Genomic DNA, 27,421 nt, shown 5'->3' on the forward strand with positions numbered 1-27,421 from the left:
TGAGTGAGATCTCTGTGGATATGTGATGGATCTGTGAGTGTGTGAGTTAAGAGTAATGAGAAGAGTTACTTACCCTCGCAGAATGGAAGAGATCATTCATTCTCTTGCTTTCAAAACCCTCCCTTGCTACTCCCTATCTCTGCAATCTCCTCCAGCCCCACAACCCTCTGAGATATCTGCCCTCTTCTAATTCTGGCCTCTTGTTGCCTCGGCTCTGAGCTCTGGAATATCTTCTCTACACCTCTCTGCTTCTCAGCCTTGCTTTCCTCCGGGATCTGGGATTCATGTCGCATTACATTCACCCCCCACCATCTGGCCTGCGAAATCCTACCAACTGTCCTGGCTTGACACAATTCACACCTCTTTAACCTGGGATTACCCCATCTCTGGATCTGTAAAGATTTAATCACCTGCTAATGCTCGCATTCCAAGCATTGTTTGGCATCTTTGAATTTGTCTATATATATTTTTCTGGAACATACGTCTTCATTCACCTGAGGAAGGAGCAACGCTCCGAAAGCTAGTGATATTGAAACAAACCTGTTGGACTTTAACCTGGTGTTGTAAGATTTCTTACTGTGCTCACCCCAGTCCAACGCCGGCATCTCCACATCATGACTTTCCTCCTTCAGAACACTTCAAAGACCTCACTTTGTTCATCTGACATAATGTCGGGTACTCGCCGTTTGGGAGACTATGTTCTCTCATTGGAAATGAATCACCATTGATTGGAGCTCACGCTGGGAGTGCAAATCAATGGCGAATTTATCATCCCTTGCCTTGCAAATTTTTGCATGGCAGGGATTCCCTTGGCATGGGGTCTCTGCAATGAGGGGCTTCCAGGCAGGAATCTCTGGAATGTTGGGGGTTCCAGGCAGGGCTCTCTGTAATGTTGGGGGTTCCAGGCAGGACACTCTGGAATGGGAGGGCAGGAGTCTATCTTATGGGGGGGCTCTCTGGTGGGGTTCTCTCTTACGGGAGGTTTCTGGTGGGAGGTATCTGTAATCAGGGGGTTCTCTGGTGTGGGTCTCTTTTATGGGGGGGTCTCTGGTGAGGGTGAGGCGGGCAGGGTTTATATTGTGGGTGTGGGGAGAGGGTTGTCCTCTGATGAACTCTGGGGCAACCCCCTAAAAGAGTTACCCCCATGGCCCACCATGAGGTCCATTGCATCAGGGCCATGCTGGGATTTACCTGTATCAATTCTCACCCATGTGAATCCTGGCCCAGAGGACCGGAGCTTCAAGGAGCCTTGGAGAATCCGGTGCCCAGCCGTTAATAGTTGCATCCTCCCGCTGGCGTGAGGCACAAACCTCGATGCCGCTGCCAGTGGGGGTCTCGAGCAACAGACACCGATCCTGGTTTTTGGCCGGCGCTGGATTCTCCACCCCATCAGGATCTCTGCTACCGGGGGCGGGGAATGGCGAATCCAGCCCAATATCTTTGTTTTCTAGAGCTCCTGTGAATAAACTGGGAAGTTTTATTATGTTAAATCTGGTACATAAATATAAATATAAATTGTTGTGGAATAAATTACACAATGTTAAATAGTGCAGTTTAGAAATCCCCAGCTAGCACCCACAGTAGCACAGTGGTTAGCACTGTTGCTTCACAGCGCCAGGGACCTGGGTTCGATTCACTGTCTGTGCAGAGTCTGCACATTCTCCCCTATCTGCGTGGATTTCCTCTGGGTGCTCCGGTTTCCTCCCACATTCCCGAAAGACATGCTGGTTAGGTGAATTGGACATTCTGAATTCTCCCTCAGTGTATCCGAACAGGCGCCATAGTGTGGCGACTGGGTGATTTTCATAGTAACTTCATTGCAGTGTTAATGTATTTCTTCTTGTGACACAAATAAAGATTATTAATTAAAAATGATTCAAAATGCTCCTTTTGCCTGTTACAAGACCAGTCATGTTGGCCTCAAGGTGTTGGCTCCCTCAGAGTACCCTCCAGTCGCTCCTTACTGGGTCTTTCTGAGTCAGTGCCTTATTAGTCAACTACATAGCCAGGCATTGTCAGATGTTCTGTACCCCCTTATCGGGGAAGCTCATATTCAGTAAGATCCACGGGATAGTACCCATCCCATAAGACTTGTGCGGATTATAACACCCCCCCCCGCCCTGCAAATTCCGAAGAATCCTCCAAAGATCGTGGTGAAGGGGAGTGCGGGATTCCCTTGGTGTCTGGCTGGGCCTCATACGCCCGAGGTGTTGGATCTAGTGTCATGTATCTAGAAGGTGAACGTCGATTCCAACATGAATGACGAGGTGGCCCCAAAGCCTGAGGCTGCGGTTCCGAAGGCTGCCCATCAGAGATGTCCTCTGTTTCCATCTTGCACTTGCACCGCAATGGGGTGCAACCCGTCACCTTCCACCCGTTAGCCAAGGTAGACCATCTCCTTTGCATGGAAAATGCACTTTCCTCGTCATGGGCGGACACCAGCCTCGGAAAATCTTTTCAACACTTCCTCCAGGTTGTCCAAGTGCTCCTGCTCTGAGGTTCCAGTGACCAGCACATCGTCTAAATACATCGCCATATGTTGTAGCCCTCACAGGATGTTCTCCATTACGCACTGAAATATGGTGGAGGACACGACGAAAGGCAGACGCATTTAATCATGTAAGTCCCGGTGGGTATCTATGGTAAAATATTTGTGGGAGGCTGGATCCAGCTCGGGTTACAAGTAGGTGCGGCTCATATCAAGCTTTGTGAATGACTGCTCACCTGGAAGCTCGCGTAAAGATCCTCAATGTGGGGCATGGGTAATGGTCTAGCTGCGAAGCTGTGTTTACTGTTAATTTATAATCTCCACATAAACGGATCATTTTGTCTGGCTTCATACTGGAACTACCAGTGCTGCCCAATCAGCGAATCATTCAGACTGGATTATACACAAGGTTTCCAATCGACTGAACTTGGTTTCCACCTTTTCCAACAAGGCGCAGCGGACCACGAGTGCCCGGAAATATCATTGCGGGGCTTCCAGGTCGACCTGTATGCGGGCTACAGCCACCTTTATCTTCCCCCAATCTGGTCTGAAACAATTCAGGGTACTTGCCCAACACCTCGCCCAGGCCACCGGATGCCACCTGGAGGATGTGCTGCCAACACAGCTGCAGATGTTACAGCCAATCATGGCCCAGTAGGCTGGGACGTTGCATTGTAACAGGCGGAGTGAAAGCGTTGGCCCACTTGGGCTACATGTTCATCAAAAGTTTTAGTGCCTGGGCGTGTAAGGCTCTTTATCACTCCGAACATTGAACGGTGGGACAGTGGCACAGTGGCTAGCACTGCTGCCTCACAGCGCCAGGGACCCAGGATTGATTCTGACATCGGGTGACTGTCTGTGTGGAGTTTGTACGTTTTCCCTGTGTCTGCATGGCTTTCCTCCGGATACTCCGGTCTCCTCCTACAGTTTAAAGATGCGCATCCTCTGTGCGTATTGGTTCCAGTCTTCCAGTCTGGCCTCAAACACGTTCAAATGTCCGAAAAGAGGCATGTTGTAATGAAATGCTCCAACCTCTATTCAATCAAGATGGGGAGGTACCTCAGCAACATCGATAGCTATCCAGTTATTATCCTTGTCGCCAGTTTAGTAAAGGCCACGAAGAGTCCACACCGAGTTTTTCTATGATACACAGTTCCAGTAGCGGCCTGTGGGTCTTTCTTAGTCAGTGATTTACTGGCTGACTCTATTTATGCATAGCCAGACATTGTTAAAGATTCTCGCTCCCTTATCGGGGAAGTTCATATTTGGCAAGATCCGCAGGATAGTTAATTATTCCCACCCCGTAAAACCCCTGCGGGTTATAACATAAATATTCACCTTTATATTGTATCTGGATAACCTGAGTTTTTGAATTGAGAGATTGCCTCCCCACCGATCGCAATCTCCAGATCCTGGCGATATCACAATAGATATTGGTGCCATTGACATGCTTGTATAAAAACCGGCCCATGCCTGACTTCTTGTCATTGCAGGCTTTTAGTCATTTTATTGCTTATATCTTGCCTTAAGAATGCGTTTCAGTTTAAATGTTTGCTTGTGCATGCAAATTGACCAGGTTTTCCTTATTATATTTTCGCTCTCTTAACCCTTGTGTTCCCACAAAGATCAAGATAGCAAACTCATCAGTGGCCAATCCGACTTAATCCCATTATGTGTTATGCACATTCTTGCAGCGTAACGCCCAAAACTAATGTCATAATATGCAGCTGGAAATTAATTGTCATTCCAGGCTTTTCAGTTCATTTTACAGCCTGTGTTGGCTCTTCGGGAGGGCTAATTTAGAGTATGGTAGCCAAGTGGCTATATTACTGGAGTAAAGATCTGGAGATCCAGTTGAGGAACTTCAGTTATGATGAAAGACTGAAAAGATTAGGGGTTTCCTCCAGAGAACCAGCACAGCATGAGTACAATGGACCAAATGAACCCCTTCTTTGCTATAGGTTTCTGTGACTCAATGAAGTGGCTGTCAAAGAAGAGAATAGAACACTATTTAAAATGGAATAACATAAAAATTGAAATACAAATTGTAGCAAACACTCAGCGGGTCAGGCAGTATTTGTGGAGCGAAAACTAGGCTTGAGACACTGAGGCCTGGACAAATGATCCAGAGAGATGTGTTGAAATTCCACCATAACAATTGGGGAACATAGAATCCATAAAATTCCTACAGTGCGGAAGGAGGCCATACGGCCCCATTGAGTCTGGAATGACCTTCTGAAAGAGCAGTGTACCTAGGCTCACTGCCCCACCCTATACCCATAACCCCACCTAACCTTTGGACACTGAGGGGCAATTTTAGCATGGCCAATCCACCTAACCTACACATCTTTGGACTTAAATGCAATTAATTAAATAAATGTTGAACAAGGAGCTAATATCAGTAATAGTGATTGTCCTAAAAACCCTTGTGTTTCACTAATGTCCTTTAAGGAAATGAAATTGTATTAAACCGCAACAAAAATGTCAAATAAGAATAAAACCAGGTTGTGTGGTTCTCTGCTTTGCTTTAACTGGATGGCTTGGATGTGTAGTGTTGACAAAGAACACCAAGCTTTGTTAATGAACAAAACTAATTTATTAATACTACTAAATAAGATTTGTATGTATTCCTAAAGTACAAGGTTACTATATTAAACTGTGCTTTCTCTAACTACAGAATTCTCAAATACACAACTCCTCTCTCTCATGCCTCACCATCTCCTACCTCTTCTATCCAGAATCCCAGAAGTCACATGATATATATATGACTGTATATTACCCTCTAGTGGTAAGAAACATTATCATTAACTTGTTAACTCTTTACATCCCAGTCAATATACATATCATGACACAGGTAGTCCAAGCAACAAGACCCCAGGCATCAGAGATGACAAAGACATACCCAACCCAGTTGACCTTACAAAATCCTCCTCACCAATATTTAGGATTTGTGCCAAGATTGGAAGAGCTGTCCAACAAGCAGCAGCCTGTAGCCAGTTAAAATGGCTAACTCCCGATTTAGAATGGCTAACCCCGATTTAAAATGGCGAACGGCAAAGGCTGATGGGAAAATCAGCCAACAGGACTAAAACAAGCAGCTACAGGTAGACTGTGTATTCACTTCTGGGAAGGCGAGACAAGATCGATACCAGAAACCATCAGCACAACAAAACACCAGCCATCTGTATACCAATGAGCAATCCCCGGGAACAATGTGCAACATTTTAGACACACAAAGCCAACCCAGACTCGGTGGCGCCAGCAAAAGCCTACAAAAAGGGAGGTGAACGACCACCCATCGATCAAGGAATCGCTCCAGCATTGGAGAATATCGAACCAAGTGATTGGGACAAAGTCCAATCACTTGGAACCAGGTACAGGGTCCGCCCCGAAAGGCGGGAAGCCCCTGTGGACTATAAGAATAGAGGCCAAGTTCAAATCGTCCCTCTGCTTCTCTTCTTGAGCAGGTCACTCAGCAACGCGAACCAACCCTTGACAGTGACTGGTCCAGCCATCGCTGAAATCGAGTCAGTCTTACTTCAATGCTCGCTATGAGATAGGCGCTCCTAGCTACCAATCTGTACCAACTTCGAATCCCGCAGGCTCAGAACCCGAACGAAAGGCCATTCGTTTCCCTGACATGGTGGGCCAGTTCCGAGTTAAGTATTGGCATGTTAGTCGTAGAAGGAGCTTAGACGTAGAATTTATGAATGAGTAGTGATTACTGTGTATAATAGATGTGCTTTGATTTAAATCTTACTAAGCGGTGTATTGGATTATTGATTATTACTCGGACTTGAACCACGTGGCGGTATCAGAAAGATACCTGGCGACTCAAGAGCAAAGGTGATAGAACAGAGCAATTAAACTAAGACAAAAGTTAGCAACATTTATTTGACAGTCATACTCACTGAACCACACTGTGGAGTCAGGGGACAGTGGCAGAATGGAGTGCTAGCCAGCTTCAAGACAGCAAGCATAGGATGGGGGTGAAGGGTAGTTATTCAGAGTGGCAGAAAGTGGCGAGTGATATTCTACAACTAGCAGTGCTGGGACCACTGATCTTCACAATTTACATTCACGATTTGGACTCTGGAACAGAAAACATTTATAAATTTGCAATAACACCACGTTTGGGGGGGGGGGGTGGGGAGGCATAATAAATGCTAAGGAAACCTGCAACAAATTACAGGAGGGCATTACTAAACTTGAAAATAATTGACAAATAAAGTTCAACACAGCTAAATGTGCAGTACGGTAACACCGTGGTTAGCACTGTTGCTTCACAGTGTCAGGATCCTAGGTTCGATTCCTGGCTTGGGTAACTGTCTGTGTGGTGTCTGCACATTCTCCCTGTGTCTGCATGGGATTCCTCCGGGTGCTCCGGTTTCCTCCCACAAGTCCAGAAAGATGTGCTATTAGGTGAATTGGACGTTCTGAATTCTCCCTCTAAATACCCGAACAGGCGCCGGAACATGGCGACAAGGGGTTTTTCACAGAAACTTCATTGCAGTATTAATGTAAGCCTAATTGTGACAATAAAGATTATTATTATTATTATTATTAAGGTAGTACATTTTGGTAGGTAGAATTGGGAGGTCATTAAAGGTGCAAGCCTTGTTGGGGTAGAGGAACAATGGAATCCCGGAGGACAAAAACATCAATCATTTAGAGTTGTGCCACGGGTTAGCAAGACCATAAAAAAAAGCAAAACAAACATCAGGCTGCGGTAATCCAGGTCCACCCAACACGGGATCGGAAATTCCCACCCAAAGTCAACGGATCTTTGGTCGGTCCATCAAATTTCCCATCTCGTCCTCAACGATTCCTGCCATGGACCGGACGGAAAAATCCTGGCCTTCATTTCTGGATGTGGAGATGCCGGCGTTGGACTGGGGTGAGCACAGTAAGAAGTTTTACAACACCAGGTTAAAGTCCAACAGGTTTGTTTCGATGTCACTAGCTTTCGGAGCGCTGCTCCTTCCTCAGGTGAATTTCTGGAGGGATAGAATTGAAAAGTCAGGAAGTTATGCTAAACCTGAATTGAACCATGAGAGTAGTGTATGCATTTCTGATCACCATATTAGGAAAAGGATCTAGAGGCACTGGAAGAGGTGTAGATACTTACAAGTATAATACCAGAAATGTGTGGGTAGAAGTATCAGGAAAGGGTTGATAGGCTGCATCTCTTTATCTTGAAAAAAAGAGAGCTAAGAGTGACATAATAGAGGTCTTTAAAATTATGCTAGCTTTTGATAGAGACAATCTTTCCTCTTGTGGGGAAGCGCATAACTAGAGGCCATCAATTTCAGATAGGTGCCAAGAAATCCGACAATGAATTCAGGGGAAACGTAATTACCCAGCGAGTGGTGAGAATGTGGAACTCACTATCACAGGAATTGATTGAAGTGAATAGGATAAAAGCATTTAGAGGGATGATGAGCAAACATTTGCAAAGGGAGATGGAACAAGATGGTTAGGATGGTAAGTTTAGATGGAGAAATGTGGAAGGAGGCTTGAGTGAAGCATTAACACTGGCATTGACTGGTTGGGCTAAATGGTCTCTTTCTGTGCCATCTATACCACGCAATCCAAGGTTATCCTGTTCAGTCAATATCCCAGATTCTCCCAACACCATTTCCAGTTATCTCTTGTCCCATTGGCAGAACAGACCCAACAGAGGTGGCAGCACAATGGCATACAGTCAGGAGGGACTGTCCCTGGGAGACTGCAACTTTGACTCCAGACCCCCCTGGAGTCTCACTGCATTAGATAACATACAAGGAAACCCCCTGTTAATTCAGATCGCCCTCCCTCAGCTGATGAGTCAGCACTCTTCAGTAGATCAGTTCAAAGCTCGGTAGACTTGTCGCATCCAGTCATGAATGTTGGTGGACAATTAAACAACTAACAGGAGGAGGAACGTCCATGAATATCCCCATCCCCAATGATGACGCAGTTTTTGCAACCAGCTTCCCTTCCTCTGGTTTCAAGCATCATTCCGGGACTTGGTGATGACAGAAGATGCATGTGACCAAACAGGGTGATTATCGGCCTGTAAATCTGTCCAATATGCATGATTGCAGTACTTTGCCACTCATATCATAGACTTTACAGTGCAGAAGGAGGCCATTCGGCCCAGCGAGTCTGCACCGGCTCTTGGAAAGAGCACCCAACCCAAGCATTATCATGGACCAGTTCAGTGGAAGTTCATGGTCATCAACACCCACTAAATGCATGGTACTTGAATGAATGAGGAGGGGGACAGGATACAGCAAAGGCTATGGGTCCCAACAACATCCTGGTGGTCATGTTGTAAACTTGTGCTCCAGAATGAGCAGCAGCCCTAGCCAAGCTCTAGTACAATTACAACAGCAACAGTAACAGCACCTTACATTAATATAGCACCTTTAACATAAGGAAAGATCCAAATTTCTTCGCAGGGGGATTGGCCATGATAAATTGCCCTTAGTGTCCAAAAAGGTTAGGAGGGGTTATTGGGTTACGGGGATAGGGTGGAAGTGAGGGCTTAAGTGGGTCGGTGCAGACTTGATGGACCAAATGGCCTCTTTCTGTACTGTATGTTCTATGTTCTATAAAACAAAGTATGACACCGAGTCACGTAAGGAGATATTGGGGGGTGGAATTTCCCGGTTGTTCATGCTGGTGGGATATTCCGGTCACACCGACGGCATATGGGTTTTCTGGCGATGAGGGGTGCAGTCAACGGGAAATCCCGTTGACAACGGTGGGACCAGAAAATTCCGCAGGTGGACCGTCTCTGCCGCCGAAAAACACGCGGGCTGGTCGGTAAATTCCGCCCTCGGTTTGATGACCAAAACTTTGGTCAAAGAGTGTTTTAAGTGGTGTCTGAAAGGAGGAGAGGTGTAGGGAGGTAATTCTAGAGCTGAAGCCCTAAACAACTGAAGTCACGGCAACCAACGGTGGAGCAATAATGATGGGGAACATACAAGAGGCCAGAATTAGAGGAGCACTGCGATGACAGAGGGTTGTAGAGTTGGAGGAGATTATATAGATAGGGAGGGAAAAGGCCATGGAGAGATTTGAAAACATAGATGAGAATTTCAAAATCAGGATGCTGCTTGACTGGGAGTGCGACATAAAACACAGGCAGCAGAGTTTTGGATGACCTCCAGTTCACACAGCCGTCTGTCCACCCAACAAAGTGAGCAAGAAACCGAGTGTGCTCTTGCATGCATGTGTGCGTGTTATCTAATGATGCAAAGTCTAGATGTAAACGATTTATAGAGGGTAAAAGTTGGCAATGTTGTGAGAGGAATTGTGAGAGGTGAGAGGGTGAGTAGTGTCAAAATGAATTTCAGTTCTGAATTTAACTTGGAACTTTGCAAAATGACAAAGGAAACTGGAAGCGAGTAAACACTCAACAGAAACTGCCTGGCCAGTGTTGCTGCCTGATCAGTGTTCCTGCCTGGCCAGTGTTGCTGCCTGATCAGTGTTCCTGCCTGGCCAGTGTTGCTGCCTGATCAGTGTTCCTGCCTGGCCAGTGTTGCTGCCTGATCAGTGTTCCTGCCTGGCCAGTGGGAGTTGAAAGTTAACTCTATCAGCTGTGTGTGATTGCCTGAATAGGGGATAATTACTGTCAGCAGGATGGTAAGTGAGCACTTTGAACTTGGCTCAAAGAAGGTGCACAAAAGTAAACAGTTATCAGCTGACTTAGTGGTTGTAAATGGAATGTATCATAAATCAAGTGTTAAAGTTGAAAATTTGTTCAGAACGAACGTTCAGTGAAGAAGGGAAGGAGTGCTACTTTTTTTGCCTTTGGTACTTGGAGTGTGTCATGTTATAGGTATGTGTTTAATTTAACCAAACTGTACCTTAAACTAGATCAGTAATTAGTCAAAAAAATCTTAACGTTAAGCTGAGTTGATTCTCCACACATACTTGAGCCAGGTTAGATCGGGATCCCAGTGTAGGTGGTGTTCCATAACTGGGATTTTGGGGAGAAGACTACAATCTCAGACAACACATTCACAATAAGCCTACACTTCAAGGAACTTCAGAGTGGATGAGCTGGAGTCTGAGATGCAGGGAGGAGGAGAGTTAACCTGGGCATTTTGATCCAGGCGGTTGTCGCACCCATTAGGTTAGGAAGTGGTATGGGGTCTGGTTTTAGCTATCATAGACAGGGGAGGGTGACTGTGATTGAGGCAGGTAAGTAAACTCCAGGTGCTCTTGTCCAAAAGGGATGGGGTTCTTGTAGTCTGTTTGGATGGGGGAAAGGTTTGCAGCATTGATGGGCAAACTGACCATCGTACTGTGGTAGGGGAGGTAATTCAAGTGGGAGGAGTGAAAGGAAATGTGGAAGTGATAGAAAAAATATAGTCGGGGTAAAGCTATTTTACAACTGGGTGTTCTGAAAGTTGACTTGCCTGTGTCAGGGTTAAGGACAAGAACTTGAACTGACCCATATAGTGACCAATGGCTGTAGAATGAAGAAATGAGATTCTTCTAAGAAAATTTGAGGAGCTAGGGTCCAAATTAATAAGGAAAATCTCAAAAGTATTTCAGTAATTCCCTGTTTTACCTTGCCATGTTTTATGCTGTTTTGCTTTAATGTCAGTAATTTAATTTGGGCTGTATTGTTTAGTGGTGTAAGTTTTTTGTTTTAAAGGTGTAGGGCTGAGCGACCCATTTTGGAGCAACCTTTCTCATTCTCTGATCCTTTCCCTCACTCATAATCCTTCAAACTGCAGCCAGCTCCACTCCCTAACCTACCCTCTCTCGACCAGCCCTCTATCTCACTGCCTCTTCTGCTCTCTAATCTACCTTCTCACTGGCGGCCAGCTAGCTTACTGCTTCTCCCTGACCCACCCCCTCACAGCTGACCCCCCCAGGCTTACGACCTCTGCCACTCCCCGACCCACCTCCTTGATGCTATCCCTCTAGATGTCCGGCCTTTGCCCCTACCTGTCACAGCCCTTTGCTGCTGACCCTCCCTCTTGCCGATCTTCCCACTTCTTGACTCTTCCACCTGTTGCTTCCCTTTTCTGTACACTCGCTGTGAGCCAGGGTTCTGAAAATGAGCGGCGTGAGCCAGGAGGAGCAGCTATGATTTGTAAGAGGTGTGTTCTGGAGGTTGTAGCTGCTCCCCCTGCCTCTCACTGCTAGTCTCCAGAGCCCTGGCTCACAGCAAGGATTTGGGAGAGTTGAGGAGTGGGAAGATCAGCGAGACGGATGGTCAGAGAGCAGCAGAGGCTGCAACCCAGAAGGTCTTGGAGCTACGGAATTATTTGGGGAATAGAGAGACCACATGCCTGGAGGATCAGCAGAGAAGGAAGGCGAGAATGTGGCAGAGGCTGAAAACTCAGCCATGATCAAACTGAATGGTGGAGCACGCTTGAAGGGCTGAATGACCGATTCCCCTCCTTTCTGTCAAAATTTGGCCCACTCACCTAATCTATCTATATCTATTTGCAAGTTTCTTATTTCCTCATTGTAACTTACTATCCTGCCTATTTTACTAGTATCTGCAAATTTGGCTAGAGAACCTTCTATCCTTGCATTCATGTCATTAATCTATATTGTCAATAGTTGGGCCCTGAGTACTAAACTCTGTGGAATCTGCTTTCTGTCAGTTAGCCAGGATGTAATCTAATGGCCGCTTGGGCCGGGCGGGAACCTTGCGTGCAGGTTAGGGACTGGGGATTGGTGGTCTTCCGGCATTGCGGAAGGTAGTGCCAGAGGAATCATATTTCTCAGGCGCAGCATTTTTTAATGTTGTACGTATGTGACCCCAACTCTCAGTGATCCACTCAGCGCCTTCTCAGTGAGCCTCAGCCTGCTTAACTCTCTGTGCGCTACTGCTGCGTCTAAGTGTGTCCTCAGGTTGCACATTCGAGGTGGAAGCAGCCTGTCGTGTTGGGTGTTCCGCTATACAGATGAGCCAACACGGTTGTAGATGGTACAACTCTGTTTTATTATTCTTGATAACATCTGTAAACTGGTGACTGTGGTTCGTAATTTACCCGTTAACCTGTGGACCTAGCCCTCACACTATCTTAGAGAGGCACTCAGCACATGGTGTATGTCTGAGTGGCATGCTGTGAGCTCTGTGCCCTGAGCTGTCTCCTGCTGGCATGAGCGGGAACTGTGGTGTTCCCCGTTTTATAGTGCGCGTGCTCTCACTGGTGATTGGCTGTGATGTTGCGTGTGTGTTGATTGGTCCGTTGATCTGTCCATCAGTGTGTATTTTTTTACCATGCTATGTTTATCTGAATATCATGACACAGCCTGCTGCTTATGGCATCCCGTGGCCTTTGCCCTGGAGGGTGTCCTCTGGCGGCCCTGGGTCTGGAGGGCCCCGGCCTACTTGCTGATGGCAAACTCCTCGCCATGCCACCCTGTTCTGGGAGCTGACTCTGAGGCACACTGTTGTGGGTGGAACTTGGGGAGCAGGTGGCTGCCGTCGCCACTCTGTAGGGTAGCTCTGGGATGGCACCCAATGCCCCCTCCTCTGGTTGGTGCCTTGGGGCCCTGGGGGCCCCCTCAGGATGGAGGGGCAAATGGATTGAGCCCGACTGCCCCTATGTAATCTGGCTCTGCTAGCCCTGGCGGCTCCTCAATGTCTGCAGCAGTGTCCCCGCCCTCGGCGATGTTCCTCAGTGACTGGGACATGCTCTGGAGCATCCTGGCAATGTCCACGTGGGACCAAAAGAGAAAATGCTGGAAAATCTCAGCAGATTTGGCACCATCTGTCAGCCCGAGGTAGGCCTCTCCTGGCATTACTGGCTGTGCCGTGCACTTGCTCAAGTGCAACGTGGCCAGTAGATCGCGGCTTAAGTGTGGGCCTGACCGGGGAGAAACTCCCCAGTGTCCAATAAAGTGATTAACTGTGGTTAAATAGTGGTGGGAAACCCCCGCCAAAACCCGCCACAAATGGCTCTTAGAACCTTTTCTGATGGATTGCACCCCCAGTCTTCTGTCCAAGCTAATAAATTACCCTTAATCGCATATGATCTTACCATTTTTGTGGCGCCTTATCAAATGCCTTCTGGATATCCAGAAATACTACATCTACAGGATCCCCCTATCTATTTGGCTTGTTACATCGTCAAATAACTCTAGGAAATTAGCCAAACACGATTTACCCTTCATAAAATCATGGTGACTCTGACCTTATAAATATCCTATTACGTCCTTAATAATGGATTCTAACAATTTCTCAATGACATATGTGAAACTAACTGAAAAATATATTATTATTGTAACAATGAACAATGTGAATTATGTGGCTTACAGGATTATTATATTTTGGGGCTGTAGCTTTAAATTTGGGGTACATGAAGAGGGTCATGTGACCTGTTCTCCCGTCTGCTTGGCAGTAAGAGATCTTAGGGAGGCTTAAATTGTTTTATGAGGAAGAATGTGCAAGATGGAGACAATGGCAGCAGTTTCTGACTTTACAGTGAGTAGACTGTACTTGCAACTAGGGAAGGGGCGGTACTGGACCTGGTATTGGGGAATGAGCCCGGCCAGGTGGTAGATGTTTCAGTAGGGGAGCATTTCGGTAACAGTGACCACAATTCCGTAAGTTTTAAAGTACTGGTGGACAAGGATAAGAGTGGTCCGAGGATGAAGGTGCTAAATTGGGGGAAGGCTAATTATAACAATATTAGGCGGGAACTGAAGAACATAGATTGGGGGTGGATGTTTGAGGGTAAATCAACATCTGACATGTGGGAGGCTTTCAAGTGGCAGTTGAAAGGAATACAGGACCGGCATGTTCCTGTGAGGAAGAAAGATAAATACGGCAATTTTCGGGAACCTTGGATGACGAGTGATATTGTAGGCCTCGTCAAAAAGAAAAAGGAGGCATTTGTCAGGGCTAAAAGGCTGGGAACAGACGAAGCCTGCGTGGAATATAAGGAAAGTAGGAAGGAACTTAAGCAAGGAGTCAGGAGGGCTAGAAGGGGTCACGAAAAGTCATTGGCAAATAGGGTTAAGGAAAATCCCAAGGCTTTTTACACGTACATAAAAAGCAAGAGGGTAGCCAGGGAAAGGGTTGGCCCACTGAAGGACAGGGGAGGCAATCTGTGTGTGGAGCCAGAGGAAATGGGCGAGGTACTAAATGAATACTTTGCATCAGTATTCACCAAAGAGAAGGAATTGGTAGATATTGAGTCTGGAGAAGGGGGTGTAGATAGCCTGGGTCACATTGTGATCCAAAAAGACGAGGTGTTGGGTGTCTTAAAAAATATTAAGGTAGATAAGTCCCCAGGGCCTGATGGGATCTACCCCAGAATACTGAAGGAGGCTGGAGAGGAAATTGCTGAGGCCTTGACAGAAATATTTGGATCCTCGCTGTCTTCAGGGGATGTCCCGGAGGACTGGAGAATAGCCAATGTTGTTCCTCTGTTTAAGAAGGGTAGCAAGGATAATCCCGGGAACTACAGGCCGGTGAGCCTTACTTCAGTGGTAGGGAAATTACTGGAGAGAATTCTTCGAGACAGGATCTACTCCCATTTGGAAGCAAATGGACGTATTAGTGAGAGGCAGCACGGTTTTGTGAAGGGGAGGTCGTGTCTCACTAACTTGATAGAGTTTTTCGAGGAGGTCACTAAGATGATTGATGCAGGTAGGGCAGTAGATGTTGTCTATATGGACTTCAGTAAGGCCTTTGACAAGGTCCCTCATGGTAGACTAGTACAAAAGGTGAAGTCACACGGGATCAGGGGTGAGCTGGCAAGGTGGATACAGAACTGGCTAGGCCATAGAAGGCAGAGAGTAGCAATGGGGGGATGCTTTTCTAATTGGAGGGCTGTGACCAGTGGTGTTCCACAGGGATCAGTGCTGGGACCTTTGTGCTTTGTAGTATATATAAATGATTTGGAGGAAAATGTAACTGGTCTGATTAGTAAGTTTGCAGACGACACAAAGGTTGGTGGAATTGCGGATAGCGATGAGGACTGTCGGAGGATACAGCAGGATTTAGATTGTCTGGAGACTTGGGCGGAGAGATGGCAGATGGAGTTTAATCCGGACAAATGTGAGGTAATGCATTTTGGAAGGTCTAATGCAGGTAGGGAATATACAGTGAATGGTAGAACCCTCAAGAGTATTGAAAGTCAGAGAGATCTAGGTGTACAGGTCCACAGGTCACTGAAAGGGGCAACACAGGTGGAGAAGGTAGTCAAGAAGGCATACGGCATGCTTGCCTTCATTGGCCGGGGCATTGAGTATAAGAATTGGCAAGTCATGTTGCAGCTGTATAGAACCTTAGTTAGGCCACACTTGGAGTATAGTGTTCAATTCTGGTCGCCACACTACCAGAAGGATGTGGAGGCTTTAGAGAGGGTGCAGAAGAGATTTACCAGAATGTTGCCTGGTATGGAGGGCATTAGCTATGAGGAGCGATTGAATAAACTCGGTTTGTTCTCACTGGAACGAAGGAGGTTGAGGGGAGACCTGATAGAGGTATACAAAATTATGAGGGGCATAGACAGAGTGGATAGTCAGAGGCTTTTCTCCAGGGTAGAGGGGTCAATTACTAGGGGGCATAGGTTTAAGGTGAGAGGGGGTTCAGAGTAGATGTACGAGGCAAGTTTTTTACGCAGAGGGTAGTGGGTGCCTGGAACTCGCTACCGGAGGAGGTAGTGGAAGCAGGGACGATAGGGACATTTAAGGGGCACCTTGACAAATATATGAATAGGATGGGAATAGAAGGATACGGACCCAGGAAGTGTAGAAGATTGTAGTTTAGTCGGGCAGCATGGTCGGCACGGGCTTGGAGGGCCGAAGGGCCTGTTCCTGTGCTGTACATTTCTTTGTTCTTTGTTCTTGACTTGAGGCTCCTGAAATCCCAGAAAGATGTTCTAGGTATCTGGTTGTAAACAGTTGTTAATTGTCCATCTATTTCTGAGAGGAAGAGAGTTGAGATGGCTAAGGATGGTTAATTAGCATGCATACTTAGATACAAGGCTAATGCATTACTTGCTGCCCTCTTAATTCCATACATAACCACTTTGTTTTTATGTCCACGTCATTTCATACAGGTTCTGCAACATGGCCCTGGTTGTGGATAATGGAACTGGAATAATCAAGGCTGGGTTTGCAGGGGATGATACTCCCAAAGTTGCCTTTCCTTCTGTCGTGGGGATGCTTCAACATCAGGTGCTCAAAACTGAAATATTTACGAGAACAAATCTCATCTTCACTTTCCTTCTGCTTGTTGGTGACCTAAATTGTACTTCCACCTGCACGCTGCCCTTTACTTGAAATATTTATTTGCACCCACCTCTATGCTTTATTCTCTCTTCCAGGCCTCTACCCTTTGCATTCCTGTTTCCCAACTGTTATCATATTCATTTCTTGTTCTGTTTCTTATTTATCTGCGCCCATGTTGCTCGACATTACTGAACAGCTCTCAGAAGTGTCTCTGAATGGTTAGCCAATTAAGGGTGAGGAAATGGTGGCGGGGCAGTCGGGGGGATGAGCGGGGGGAGGTGGCTACTGAGGGGTTTCTGTGGCAGTACATGAAATGGTGGTGGGCCTCAGTTAGGGTGGGGAGGTGATGGCAGTAAACAAAATTGTGGTGGGGCGGTCGGGGGGCTGTGGGGGTGCCGAGGCAGTAAATGGACTTGGTTCACACAAGATTGAAATGCTCAGGCCAGGTTTTGATCTGTTTATTCCTGATGGCCTGACCAGAGGTCGGAGCTTGTGGGAAACAGAAGAAGAATGGGAGATGAATATGATTACAGTTGGGGAATATGAATACAAGGGTAGGAGGTGAGCAAGGGAGGAGAGAGGTGAACAAGGGAGGAAAAAAGTTGGATTTAGATTTGATTTATTGTCACGCGTACCGAGGTACAGTGAAAAGTATTGTTCTACGTACAGTCCAGACAGATTGTTCCATACATGAATAAACATAGAACATGCATAAATACACAATGTAAATACACAGGCAAAGGCATCGGGTGAGCATATGGAGTGCAATACTACTCCGTAGAGAAGATGTGTGAAGAGATCAGTTCAGTCCATAAGAGGGACATTCAGGAGTCTGGTAACAGCGGGGAAGAAGCTGTTTTTGAACCTGTTAGTGCGCGTTCTCAGACTTTTGTATCTTCTGCCCAATGGAAGAAGTTGGAAGAGGGAATAACCCGGGTGGGAGGGTCTTTGATTATGCTGCCTACTTTCCCAAGAAAGCGGGAGGTATAGACAGAATCAATGGATGGGAGGTGGGTTTGCGTGATGGACTGGGCTGTGTTCACGACTCTGTAGTTTTTTGTGGTCTTGGGCCGAGCAGTTGCCATACCAGGCTGTGATGCAGCCAGATAGGATGCTTTCTATGGCACATCGGTAAAAATTGGCAAGAGTCAATGTGGACGTGCCAAATTTCCTTAGTTTCCTGAGGAAGTTTAGGCTCTGTTGTGATTTCTTAGTCGCAACATCAATGTGGGTGGACCAGGACAGATTGTCGGTGATGAAACTGTCAACCATCTCCGCCTCAGCACCGTTGATACAGACAGGGGTTTGTACGATACTTCGCTTCCTGAAGCGAATGACCAGCTCCTTAGTTTTGCTGACATTGAGAGAGCGATCGCTGTTAGGATAAAAGACAAAGATGGAAAAGGGGGAGTTTAAAGGAGAGTTTGAAGGGCTGCCAGTGAAGCCTGGGTGAGTTGCAGTAATGCATCCCTAAGATATTGCTCCCTGTATGTTGGTGTTGAAGAATGTTTGTTTCACCCAATGGATGGGTGCTGATCAAGCAGACAGCATTTTTCTGCATGAAGCGTGGTTTTATCCCCAAAATGTAAATGTCAATGGTAAGGTAATGTTATTGCCTATTCTTATTTCCCATCATTAATACAACTGAGTGAATGACCTGCCAGGTCATCTCAAGAGTGTGTTTAAGGGACAATCAATTTGATGTGATGCGGGGGCGTCTTCCCGAAGAAAATTAGTGAAACATTTGAGTTTGTTTTACAATCTGACAGATAGTTTTTTACTTCCAATTTTTGTTTAGCAACTCTGGATGTGTGCTGTGCAGTTTTTTTCCCTGCGGGCTGTTATGGCAAGTTTCATTATTGGAGAGCTGAACACGCTGCAGTCATCAGTGAGCAACCCCAGTTTTGATATGGAGAGAGGGCAAGTGATTGATATATACGACTGTGACAAACTCCAAGAACCAATTTCCTGGGGCTGAGATAAATTATCTTTCAGCAACCACTACACACACCTTGTCAATAACAGCAATCAGAAATTTTACAGCACAGAAGGAAGCCATTCAGTCCATCCTTGTCCATTCAATATGACCGTAGCTGAACATTTAATTCAATAGCCTAATCACATATCCTTTGATCTCCTTCGCCCCAAAAACCATCTAACTCCTTATTGAAAACATATGCTTTGACCTCAACGGCTTCCTGTGGTAGTGAATTCCACCAGCCCACCACTCTCTGGGTGACGTTTCTCCTCCTCTCACTCCTAAAAGGTTCAACACATTTCTTCAGATTGTGCCCCGTGGTTCTGGACAGCCCCCTTCCTGCATAGAATTTGATAGGTTTCTATGAGATCCCCCCCTCATTCTTCTGAACTCCAGCAAATATAATCCAAACCGACTCAATCTCTCCTCACACGTCAGTCCCACCTTCCTAGTAATCAGTCTGGTAAACCTTCGGTGCACTCCCTCTAGCGCAAGAACATCCTTCCTCAGACAAGGAGACCAAAACTGCACACAGTATTCCAGGTGTGGACTCACCAAGGCCCTGCATAATTACAGCAAGACATCCCTGCTCCTGTACTCCGAATCCTCTCGCTATGAAGGCCAACTTTTGCCTTCTTTATCGCCTGCTGCACCTGCATGCTTACCTTCAGCGACTGGTGTACGAGGACGCCCAGGTCTCATTGCACATTCCCCTCTCCTAATTTATGGCCATTCAGATAATCTGCCTTCCTGGTTTTACAACCTCGCATTTATCCACATACTGCATTTGCCATGCATTCCCATTCAATCAACTTGTCCAAATCACACTGAAGCATCTCCGCATCCCCCTCACAGCTCATCCTCCCACCCAGCTTTGCGTCATCTGCAAATTTGGAGATATTACATTTAGATCCCTCATCTAAATCCATTAATATATATTGTGAATAGCTGGGGTCCTAGCACCGAACCCTGTGGTACCCCACTAGTCACTGCTTACCATTCAGAAAAAAAGTCCATTTATTCCTTCATACTCTTTGTTCCATGTCTGCCAACCAGTTTTCTATCCATCTCAATACCCTACCTCTAATCCCTTTTACGCACTAACCTCTTGTGTGGGACTTTGCCAAAAGCCTTCTGAAAGTCCAAATAAACCACATCCATTGGCTACACCTCATCAACTACACCTCATCGACTCTCTAGTTACGTCCTCGAAGAATTCCAGTTTTGTCAAGCATTATTTCCCTTTTGTAAATCCGTGCTGATTCTGCCCAATTCTACCACTGTTTTCCAAGTGCTCTGCTATAAAATCTTTGATAATAAACGCTGGAACTTTCTCCACTACCAACATCAGACTGGTCTATAATTTTCTGTTTTCTCTCTACCTCCCTTTTTAAATATGGGGTCACATTAGCTACCCTCCAATCTGTAGGAATTGTTCCAGAGTCTATAGAATTTTGGAAGGTGACTACCAATGCATTCACATCCTTAAGTACTCTGGGATGTAGATTATCAGATCCTGGGGATTTATCGACCTTCAATCACATTGATTTCCCCAACACCATTTCCCTACTAATACTGATTTCCATAACACCATTTCCCTACTAATACTGATTTCCTTTAGTTCCTCCCACTCACTAAACCCTGTGTTCTCCAACATTTCTGGTATGTTATTTGTGTCCTCCTTTGTGAAGACTGAACCAAAGTATGTATTTAGATGGTAAACCATTTCTTTGTTCCACATTATAATAAATTCCCCTGTTTCTGACTGTAAGGGACCTACATTTGTTTTCACCAATCTTCTTCTCTTCAGAAGGGGTAAATAATAGGTTTGGAAAAAGGAGAGGATGACTGATAAAAAATGGGAGGATAAACAATAATGTTTTCCTTTCTTCTGTAGGATGCCATGGTCAGAACAGGCCTAAATGGCCACTGTGTTGGATATGAAGCCAGGGATAGGCCAGACATTTGGATCTCCAAGTACCCGATCAAACATGGCATTGTGACCAACTGGGACGACATGGAGAAGATTTGGGGACACATCTTCAACACAGAGCTGCAAGTTGACCCAGCAGAATATTCCGTTCTCCTCACAGAGGCTCCTCTGAACCCCAAAATAAACCGAGAGAAGATGATTCAGCTGATGTTTGAGCGTTTTGCCACACTGGGATTCTATATTGCTGTTCCTGGTGTACTCTCCATATATGCAACGGGCCGCATTGGAGGCCTTGTATTGGACAGTGGTGATGGTGTGACCTATGCTCTGCCAGTCAATGATGGCTACATGGTACCTGGTAGCATTAGACGTCTAAACTTTGGTGGCAGGGAGCTAACTGACTACTTGCTGGAGAGTTTGATTCACCATGGGTGTCACTTCAGCATGCCTGCTGAGAGATTGATTGCAGAAAATATTAAGGAGAAGCTTTGCTATGTGGCTCTTGATTATGACCAGGAGACAGTAATGATTGCTGCTACTTCCTCACGGGACAAAAGCTATGAACTTCCTGATGGTCAAATCCTCATGATCAAAAATGAGTGTTTCCAATGTCCAGAAGCTCTATTCCAACCTTCCTTTTTGGGAATGCCATCTGCTGGTGTCCATGAGACAGCTAACGATAGCATCGAAGCTTGTGAGAGCTGCCTCAGGAGTGATCTCTATGCAAATATTGTTTTGGCTGGTGGATCTACCATGTTTCCAGGCTTTGCTGATCGAATGCAGAAAGAAATCACGGCCTTGGCTCCAAACACAATGAAGATTAAGGTCCTTTCTCCAGGTGAAAGGAAGTACTCCGTGTGGATTGGTGGCTCCATCGTGGCTTCTCTCTCCACCTTCCAGCAAATGTGGATCACCAAGAAGGAGTACGAGGAGTCAGGACCCTCCATAGTCCATCGCAAGTGCTTCTGATGTGATTATAGTTATGTTAGGGTTATAATGGAGAGAACATATTCAAAACAAGTTTAATTATGTTGTTATCTGTTATTTAAGGCTAATAATAGCAATCCTACTTCCTGTTATGAATTTCTATGTCTTGGCTTCATTCCATCTACTTCTGGTGATTTTTTTTTGTACAAACCTCATTGACTGCATATAATAGGCCTGGGGCGGGATTCTCCGAAATGGAGGCAGAGTGTTCGCGCCATCGTGAATGCCGTCGAGGTTAACGACGGCGCAAAATGGCCCCTATCCCAACTGATTCAGGGCCCGATAATGGGCTAGGAGCGGCGCTGCATCATTTACATGCGCCAGGCCTTGGAGCCGCGTAAAGGTGGCGCCGCATACATGACATGGCCGCGCCGCATAACTGGCGTCACCCGCGGTTGCCGTCCTCTCCGAGTCCGCCCCGCAAGAAGATGTCAGACGGATCTTGTGGGGCTGCGGAAGAAAGGAGGTCCTCCTTCAGAGAGGACGGCCCGACGATCGGTGGGCATGATCGCGGGCCACACCCCATTTGAGGCCCCCCCCCCCGGTGCAGGACCCCCCCCCCCCCCCCCCCCCCTGTCCGCAGGCCGCCCCCCACCCCCAGCGTTCCTGCGCTGTTCCCGCTGGCAGCGACCAGGTGTGGATGGCGCCGGGGGGAACCCGCCGTTTTGGGCTGGCCGCTCAGCCCATCCGGGCCTGAGAATAGCAGGGGTGCCGGAGAATCGCCATTTTGGGTGTCTCGGGCGATTCTCCGGCCTGCGCCACGCGGAACTCGACGGGGCCGTTCTCACCGCTTGGGAGAATCGCGGGAGGACGTCGGACCAGCGTCGCGGGAAAATTTGGTGACCCAGGCGATTCTCCCAACCGGCGCGGGAGCGGAGAATCGCCCCCCTGGTGTTTTATTTTGTTTGAACAAGCCTTTTCCAGAGTCACTGCAGTTATATCACTTAAGACCGCGAAGCTCATTATATGGAAATCACATAGAACCATGGGATCTTACAGCACAAAAAGCGGTCGATAAGCCCATCAAGGCTGTGCTAGCACTTTGAAACACGTGTCCAATTTTAAATTCTATCCCACGTTTTTATCCCCATAACGCTCAAAAGAATTCCTTTTCAAGCACATTCTCAATTACCTTTCACAAGTTTCTACAGAATCTGATTAGATTACCCTTCCAGGTGGTGCATACCAGAGCTTAACCAGGTTCTTATGGTAAAGAAATGTCTCCTTGTTTCCCTTTTAGTTCTTTTTGCCAACCACTTAAAATCTAAGACCTCTGATTACCGACCAAAATTTCAGAGGGAATAGGCACACCTGACTTGCCCTACCAAAACCCTCTTTTTCATTTTGAATATCTCCAGAGGTCTCTCCTTAGAGATGCTCCAATGTCTCCTCAGTAAGTAAGATCCTCCCTCCGATCTCGTATCACCCCGGTAAACCCCCTCTGTCCCTCTCCAGGAACATGGCACCCTTCCTGAAACGTGGCCAGTGAAATTGTGAAAACCATCGCTATCCAGAGATTTTTCTTTTCATTTGTGCTCCTTTTAAAAAAAAAAGAAGAAGTCAAGCAGCATTCCATATCCTTTCTTTTTTTCCAATTAAGGGGAAATTTAGCGTGGCCCGCCCACCTACCCTGCACATCTTTGGGTTGTTGGGGCGAAACACACGCAAACACGGGGAGAATGTGCAAACTCCACACGGACAGTGACCCAGAGCCGGGATCGAACCTGGGACCTCGGTGCCGTAAGGCAGCAGGGCTAACCCACTGCACCACTGTGCTGCCCTCCATGTCCTTTCTTTATTAAAAAATATTTTTATTCTCCTTTTTCACATTTTCTCCCAAATTTGCACCCAACAATAATAAACAATAAACAGTAACGAATGCAATGCCAATCCCCATATCAATAACAACAATCCCATCCTCCCACCAAACCCCCAAACATTAGCCCGCATGTTAATGTAAACAAATAACAAAAAAGAATCAGGAATCGCCCATAGTCACCATTAACACATACAGTGCCCCTCCCCCCAACCCCCCGCCCCCCACCAATGTTTGATGTTATCCAATTCTTGAAAGTGCATAATGAATAACGCCAATGAATTGTAGAACCCCTCCATCTTTCCCCTCAGTTCAAACTTAACCTTCTCAAGAGTCAAGAATTCCAACAGGTCCCCCCGCCAGGGCACAGGGTGGAGAGATTGCTCTCCATCCTAACAGGTTCTGCCTTCAGGTGATCAATGAAGTGAAGGCTACAACATCTGCCTCAGCACTCGTTTCCAACCCCGGCTGGTCCGACACCCCGAATATGGCCTCCCAAAGACCCCGGTCCAGTTTCACGAGTACCACTTTAGAGATTACCCTAAAAACCTCCTTCCAGTAATCCTCCAGCTTTGGACAGGACCTAAACATACAAACGTGATTTGCGTTCATTCATATAAAATAACAAAAACAATAGTCCTAATATGGACCCGTGGAGGATCCTTCTGCATAACACTCTCCAGTCAGAAAACCATCCAGTTATCATTACTCTGCCTCGTTTCCCTTCACTAATTTCATACAAATGTTCCCAAGATCTCTTTAATAACATGTGTTTCTATTTTCCACAAATGCCCTTTGAAAGTCCACATACACAATGCCTGCTGCACTACATTCATCAACCCTCGCTGTTAAGCCATCAAAAGACTTAATCAAATTCATCATACATTATTTGCCTTTAACTTGATTTGGCTGCTCCTGATTATCCTATGATGCCCCAAGTCAGAATTAATTTTGTCCTGTGACTCACATTAGATTGGCCCATAATTACCAGGTTTATCCCTGGCCAAATGCACTGCCTTCCAGATTATTACCATCATTGCAATCATCTATCCAGAGAGTTTCAAATGTATCCCACCCCCATCCCTCCCGTACCTCCTTCCCGAACAGGCGCCGGAATGTGGCGACTAGGGGCTTTTCACAGTAACTTCATTTGAAGCCTACTTGTGACAATAAGCGATTTTCATTTTCATTCATTCACTCCCACTCCACCGTTATGCTATCCAATTTGTTTTTGAAATTATTCAGGGATTTCACTACTCTGGGAGTTCTATTTTTTTTTTTCAAGTATTTTTATTCCGTTTAAAAAAATTATACATAAACACAAAACAATAATAACAACAACCTTTCCCTCCCTCCATTCCTTTAACAGGTAATGGTGATCTTTTAAAAAATTCATTCATGGGACGTGGCGTCGCTGGCTGGGCCAGCATTTATTGCCCATTCCTAATTGACCTTGAGGGGGCAGTTAAGAATCAACCACCTTGGGATCACCTAAATGACCCGTGGCACTAAGTTCACAGTGGGCTGTCAACGGCATGCGCAGCTGCATGGCTGCCTTTCTAGCTGCGGCAATGGCTTTCCGTAGCGTCCACCCCGACCCCACAGTCCATCTCCTGGCCACTCCCCAGCGACGACTCCTGGCCCTAGTAGAAGCCCTCCGGCCAGCGACACAACTGTCAGCAAACTATTGCGATGTTGGACACTTTCCGTACCCTTCTCCCTCCCTCAGCAGCCATGACGCCGGTTTCCTGATTTTTAAAAGCACAAGTGAACCGTGCCGTCGGGAACTCGGCCCATCGGAGGCGGAGAATCGCGGAGGCCCTGGAGAATACTGGGCCAGGTCCACTAATGATATGCAAATGGTGTTTACTGTATGTGTGTTCCGGACCGCATTGACACCGTTGTCGAGGTGACGGAGAATTGCAATTTGCCATCAAATCAGCGTCGGCTGCGATTTTGCCATTGGAACTGATTCTCCGCCCAATCGCGTTTCCTGATTCTGCCGTCAGTTGACAGCGAATCCTGCCCATGGTTTGCATACATCGGCATCAGATTTAACACTGCACCCAATTTAAAGTGTTGCCGAAACGGTCTTCTTATCTTCAATGTGGAGATTATTACCGGATTCCTAGAATACTTACTGGGAGAAAAGGGTAAGGCAGCCGTTACTAATGCTCGAAGCCCTGACCCTCGACACGAGCCTAACTTTTTCTGCACCCATATCTCCTCCGAGTCTCCATACTATTCCAGTATCTTCTCAGTATTTGCAACCCAATATTAGAGAAAAGATTCGGTAGTGCCAGCCCTCCTGACTGCCAATCTATCTGTAGAAGCGCTTTCTGGATTCTGGCTCTTTTTCCCAAATGAGCATTGAAATCCATCTCTCTACCTCTAGGGAAAAAGATTTGGGTAAAAATACCAGCAAGCATTGAGGCAGAAATAGAAAATGTGGTAGGACATTAATTTTTACCGACTGGATTCTGCCAGCCAAGAACAGAGGTAGGTTATACCATCTCAGCAAAACTGCTTTAACTCTGTTTACCAGGCTTGTGAAATGTAATTTTTGAAGCCGACTCCTAACCTGGATTGATTGAATCCCCAGGTATTGAAAATGGGAACCTGTCAGACGATATGGCAACACCGTTGACTCCTATTACCGGTTGTGTACTGAAGAATCACTCTCTTTTCCCCCCAATTTAATTTATATCCCAAAAAAGCCCCAAATTGCTTCAGCAGTGTCATGAAATCACCCATTGTACAGATGTATAAAAGATGATCATCGGCATACAGGGACACTCTGGGCGGGATTCTCCCGAATCCCCGCGGTGGCCCCACACCGGCGTAAAGAACGGAGCGAACCACTCCGGCGTCGGGCCGACCGGAAGTTGCGGAATCCTCGCATGGCCAGATCGGCCGGCGTATTCTAGTGCACGCGCAGGGGGGTGTCTTCTCCGCGCCGGCCATGGCGGAGCCCTACAGGGGCCGGCGCGTAAGGAAGGAGTGCCCCCACGGCACACCCCGCCCGTAGATCGGTGGGCCCCGATCGCGGGCCAGGCCACTGTGGGGTCCCCCCTGGGGCCGGATCTCCCCCCCCCCCCCCCCCCCCCCCCCACCAGCCAGATCCAGCCGTGTGGGACCATATCCAATTCACGCCGGCGGGACTTGCCAGAAACCGACGGCCGCTAGGCCCATCGGTGCCTGGAGAATTGCCGGGGGTGGGGGGCGCCGCCAACGGCCCCCGACCGTGGTGGCGTGATCCCCGCCCTGCCCGAAAACCAGCGCCGGAGAATACGGCAGCCGGCGTCGGAGCAGCAGGGCGGGATTCATGCCGCCCCCCGGGGATTCTCCGACCCGGCGGGGGGGGTCAGAGAATCCCGCCATCTATGTTTCACCACTCCTCTTATTATCCCTTTCCATTTATCCGACGATCTCAAAGCAATGGTCAATGGCTCAAATGCCAATGCAAATAAGAGAGGGACATAGGGCATCCCTACCTCATTCCCCATTGTAACTGAAAATATATTGAACACTTATTGTTTGTGCGAATGCTGGCTTTAGGTGCTTTATATAGTAGCCGAACCACTCCACAAACTTAGGTCCTATCCCAAATCGCTCCAATACTGAAGACAAATTCTCCATTCTATCCTTTCAAAGGCTTTTTCCGCATCCAATGTAACAATAATCTCCTGTTCTCTCCCTCCCGCTCATGACAAAATCATATTTAATATCCGCCTTATATTAGATGACAAGTACCTACGCTTCACAAAACCTGTTTGGTCTTTTCCAATGATCTGTGGGTGATTTTCCTTGAACCTAAGTGCAAGCACCTTAGCCAAGATTTAGCACCTACATTGAATAATGATATCGAGCGTTATGACCCACACTTTATCGGATCTTTTAATTTTTTTAGCAAAAGCAAGATGGATGCTTGCATCATTATCTTTGAAAGACATCCCCGTACAACCGAATCTTCAAACATCTCCACCAGTAGTGGAACCATGTATCAGCAAATCT

General features: G+C 46.8%; 1 protein-coding gene across 3 annotated transcripts in view; it reads left to right on the top strand.

Annotated features, from left to right (window-relative positions):
- Positions 1-21,687, top strand: part of LOC140385717 (actin-2-like) — a 38,421-nt gene extending 16,734 nt beyond the window's left edge. Inside the window, exons 1-3 of one of the 3 annotated variants that reach the window (XM_072468168.1) lie at positions 9,726-9,797; positions 16,522-16,639; positions 20,569-21,687. In XM_072468168.1, the coding sequence (XP_072324269.1) occupies positions 16,532-16,639; positions 20,569-21,573 (1,113 nt within the window). In that variant the 5' untranslated portion in view covers positions 9,726-9,797; positions 16,522-16,531 and the 3' untranslated portion in view covers positions 21,574-21,687. Of the gene's footprint in view, positions 1-9,725; positions 9,798-10,194; positions 10,317-16,521; positions 16,640-20,568 lie in introns of those variants that run through there. The other 2 variants (XM_072468165.1, XM_072468166.1) reach the window with 2 other exon arrangements.
- The last annotated feature ends 5,734 nt before the right edge of the window (positions 21,688-27,421 follow it).

Source organism: Scyliorhinus torazame, chromosome 11, assembly GCF_047496885.1.
Source record: "Scyliorhinus torazame isolate Kashiwa2021f chromosome 11, sScyTor2.1, whole genome shotgun sequence".
NCBI lineage: Eukaryota > Metazoa > Chordata > Chondrichthyes > Carcharhiniformes > Scyliorhinidae > Scyliorhinus > Scyliorhinus torazame.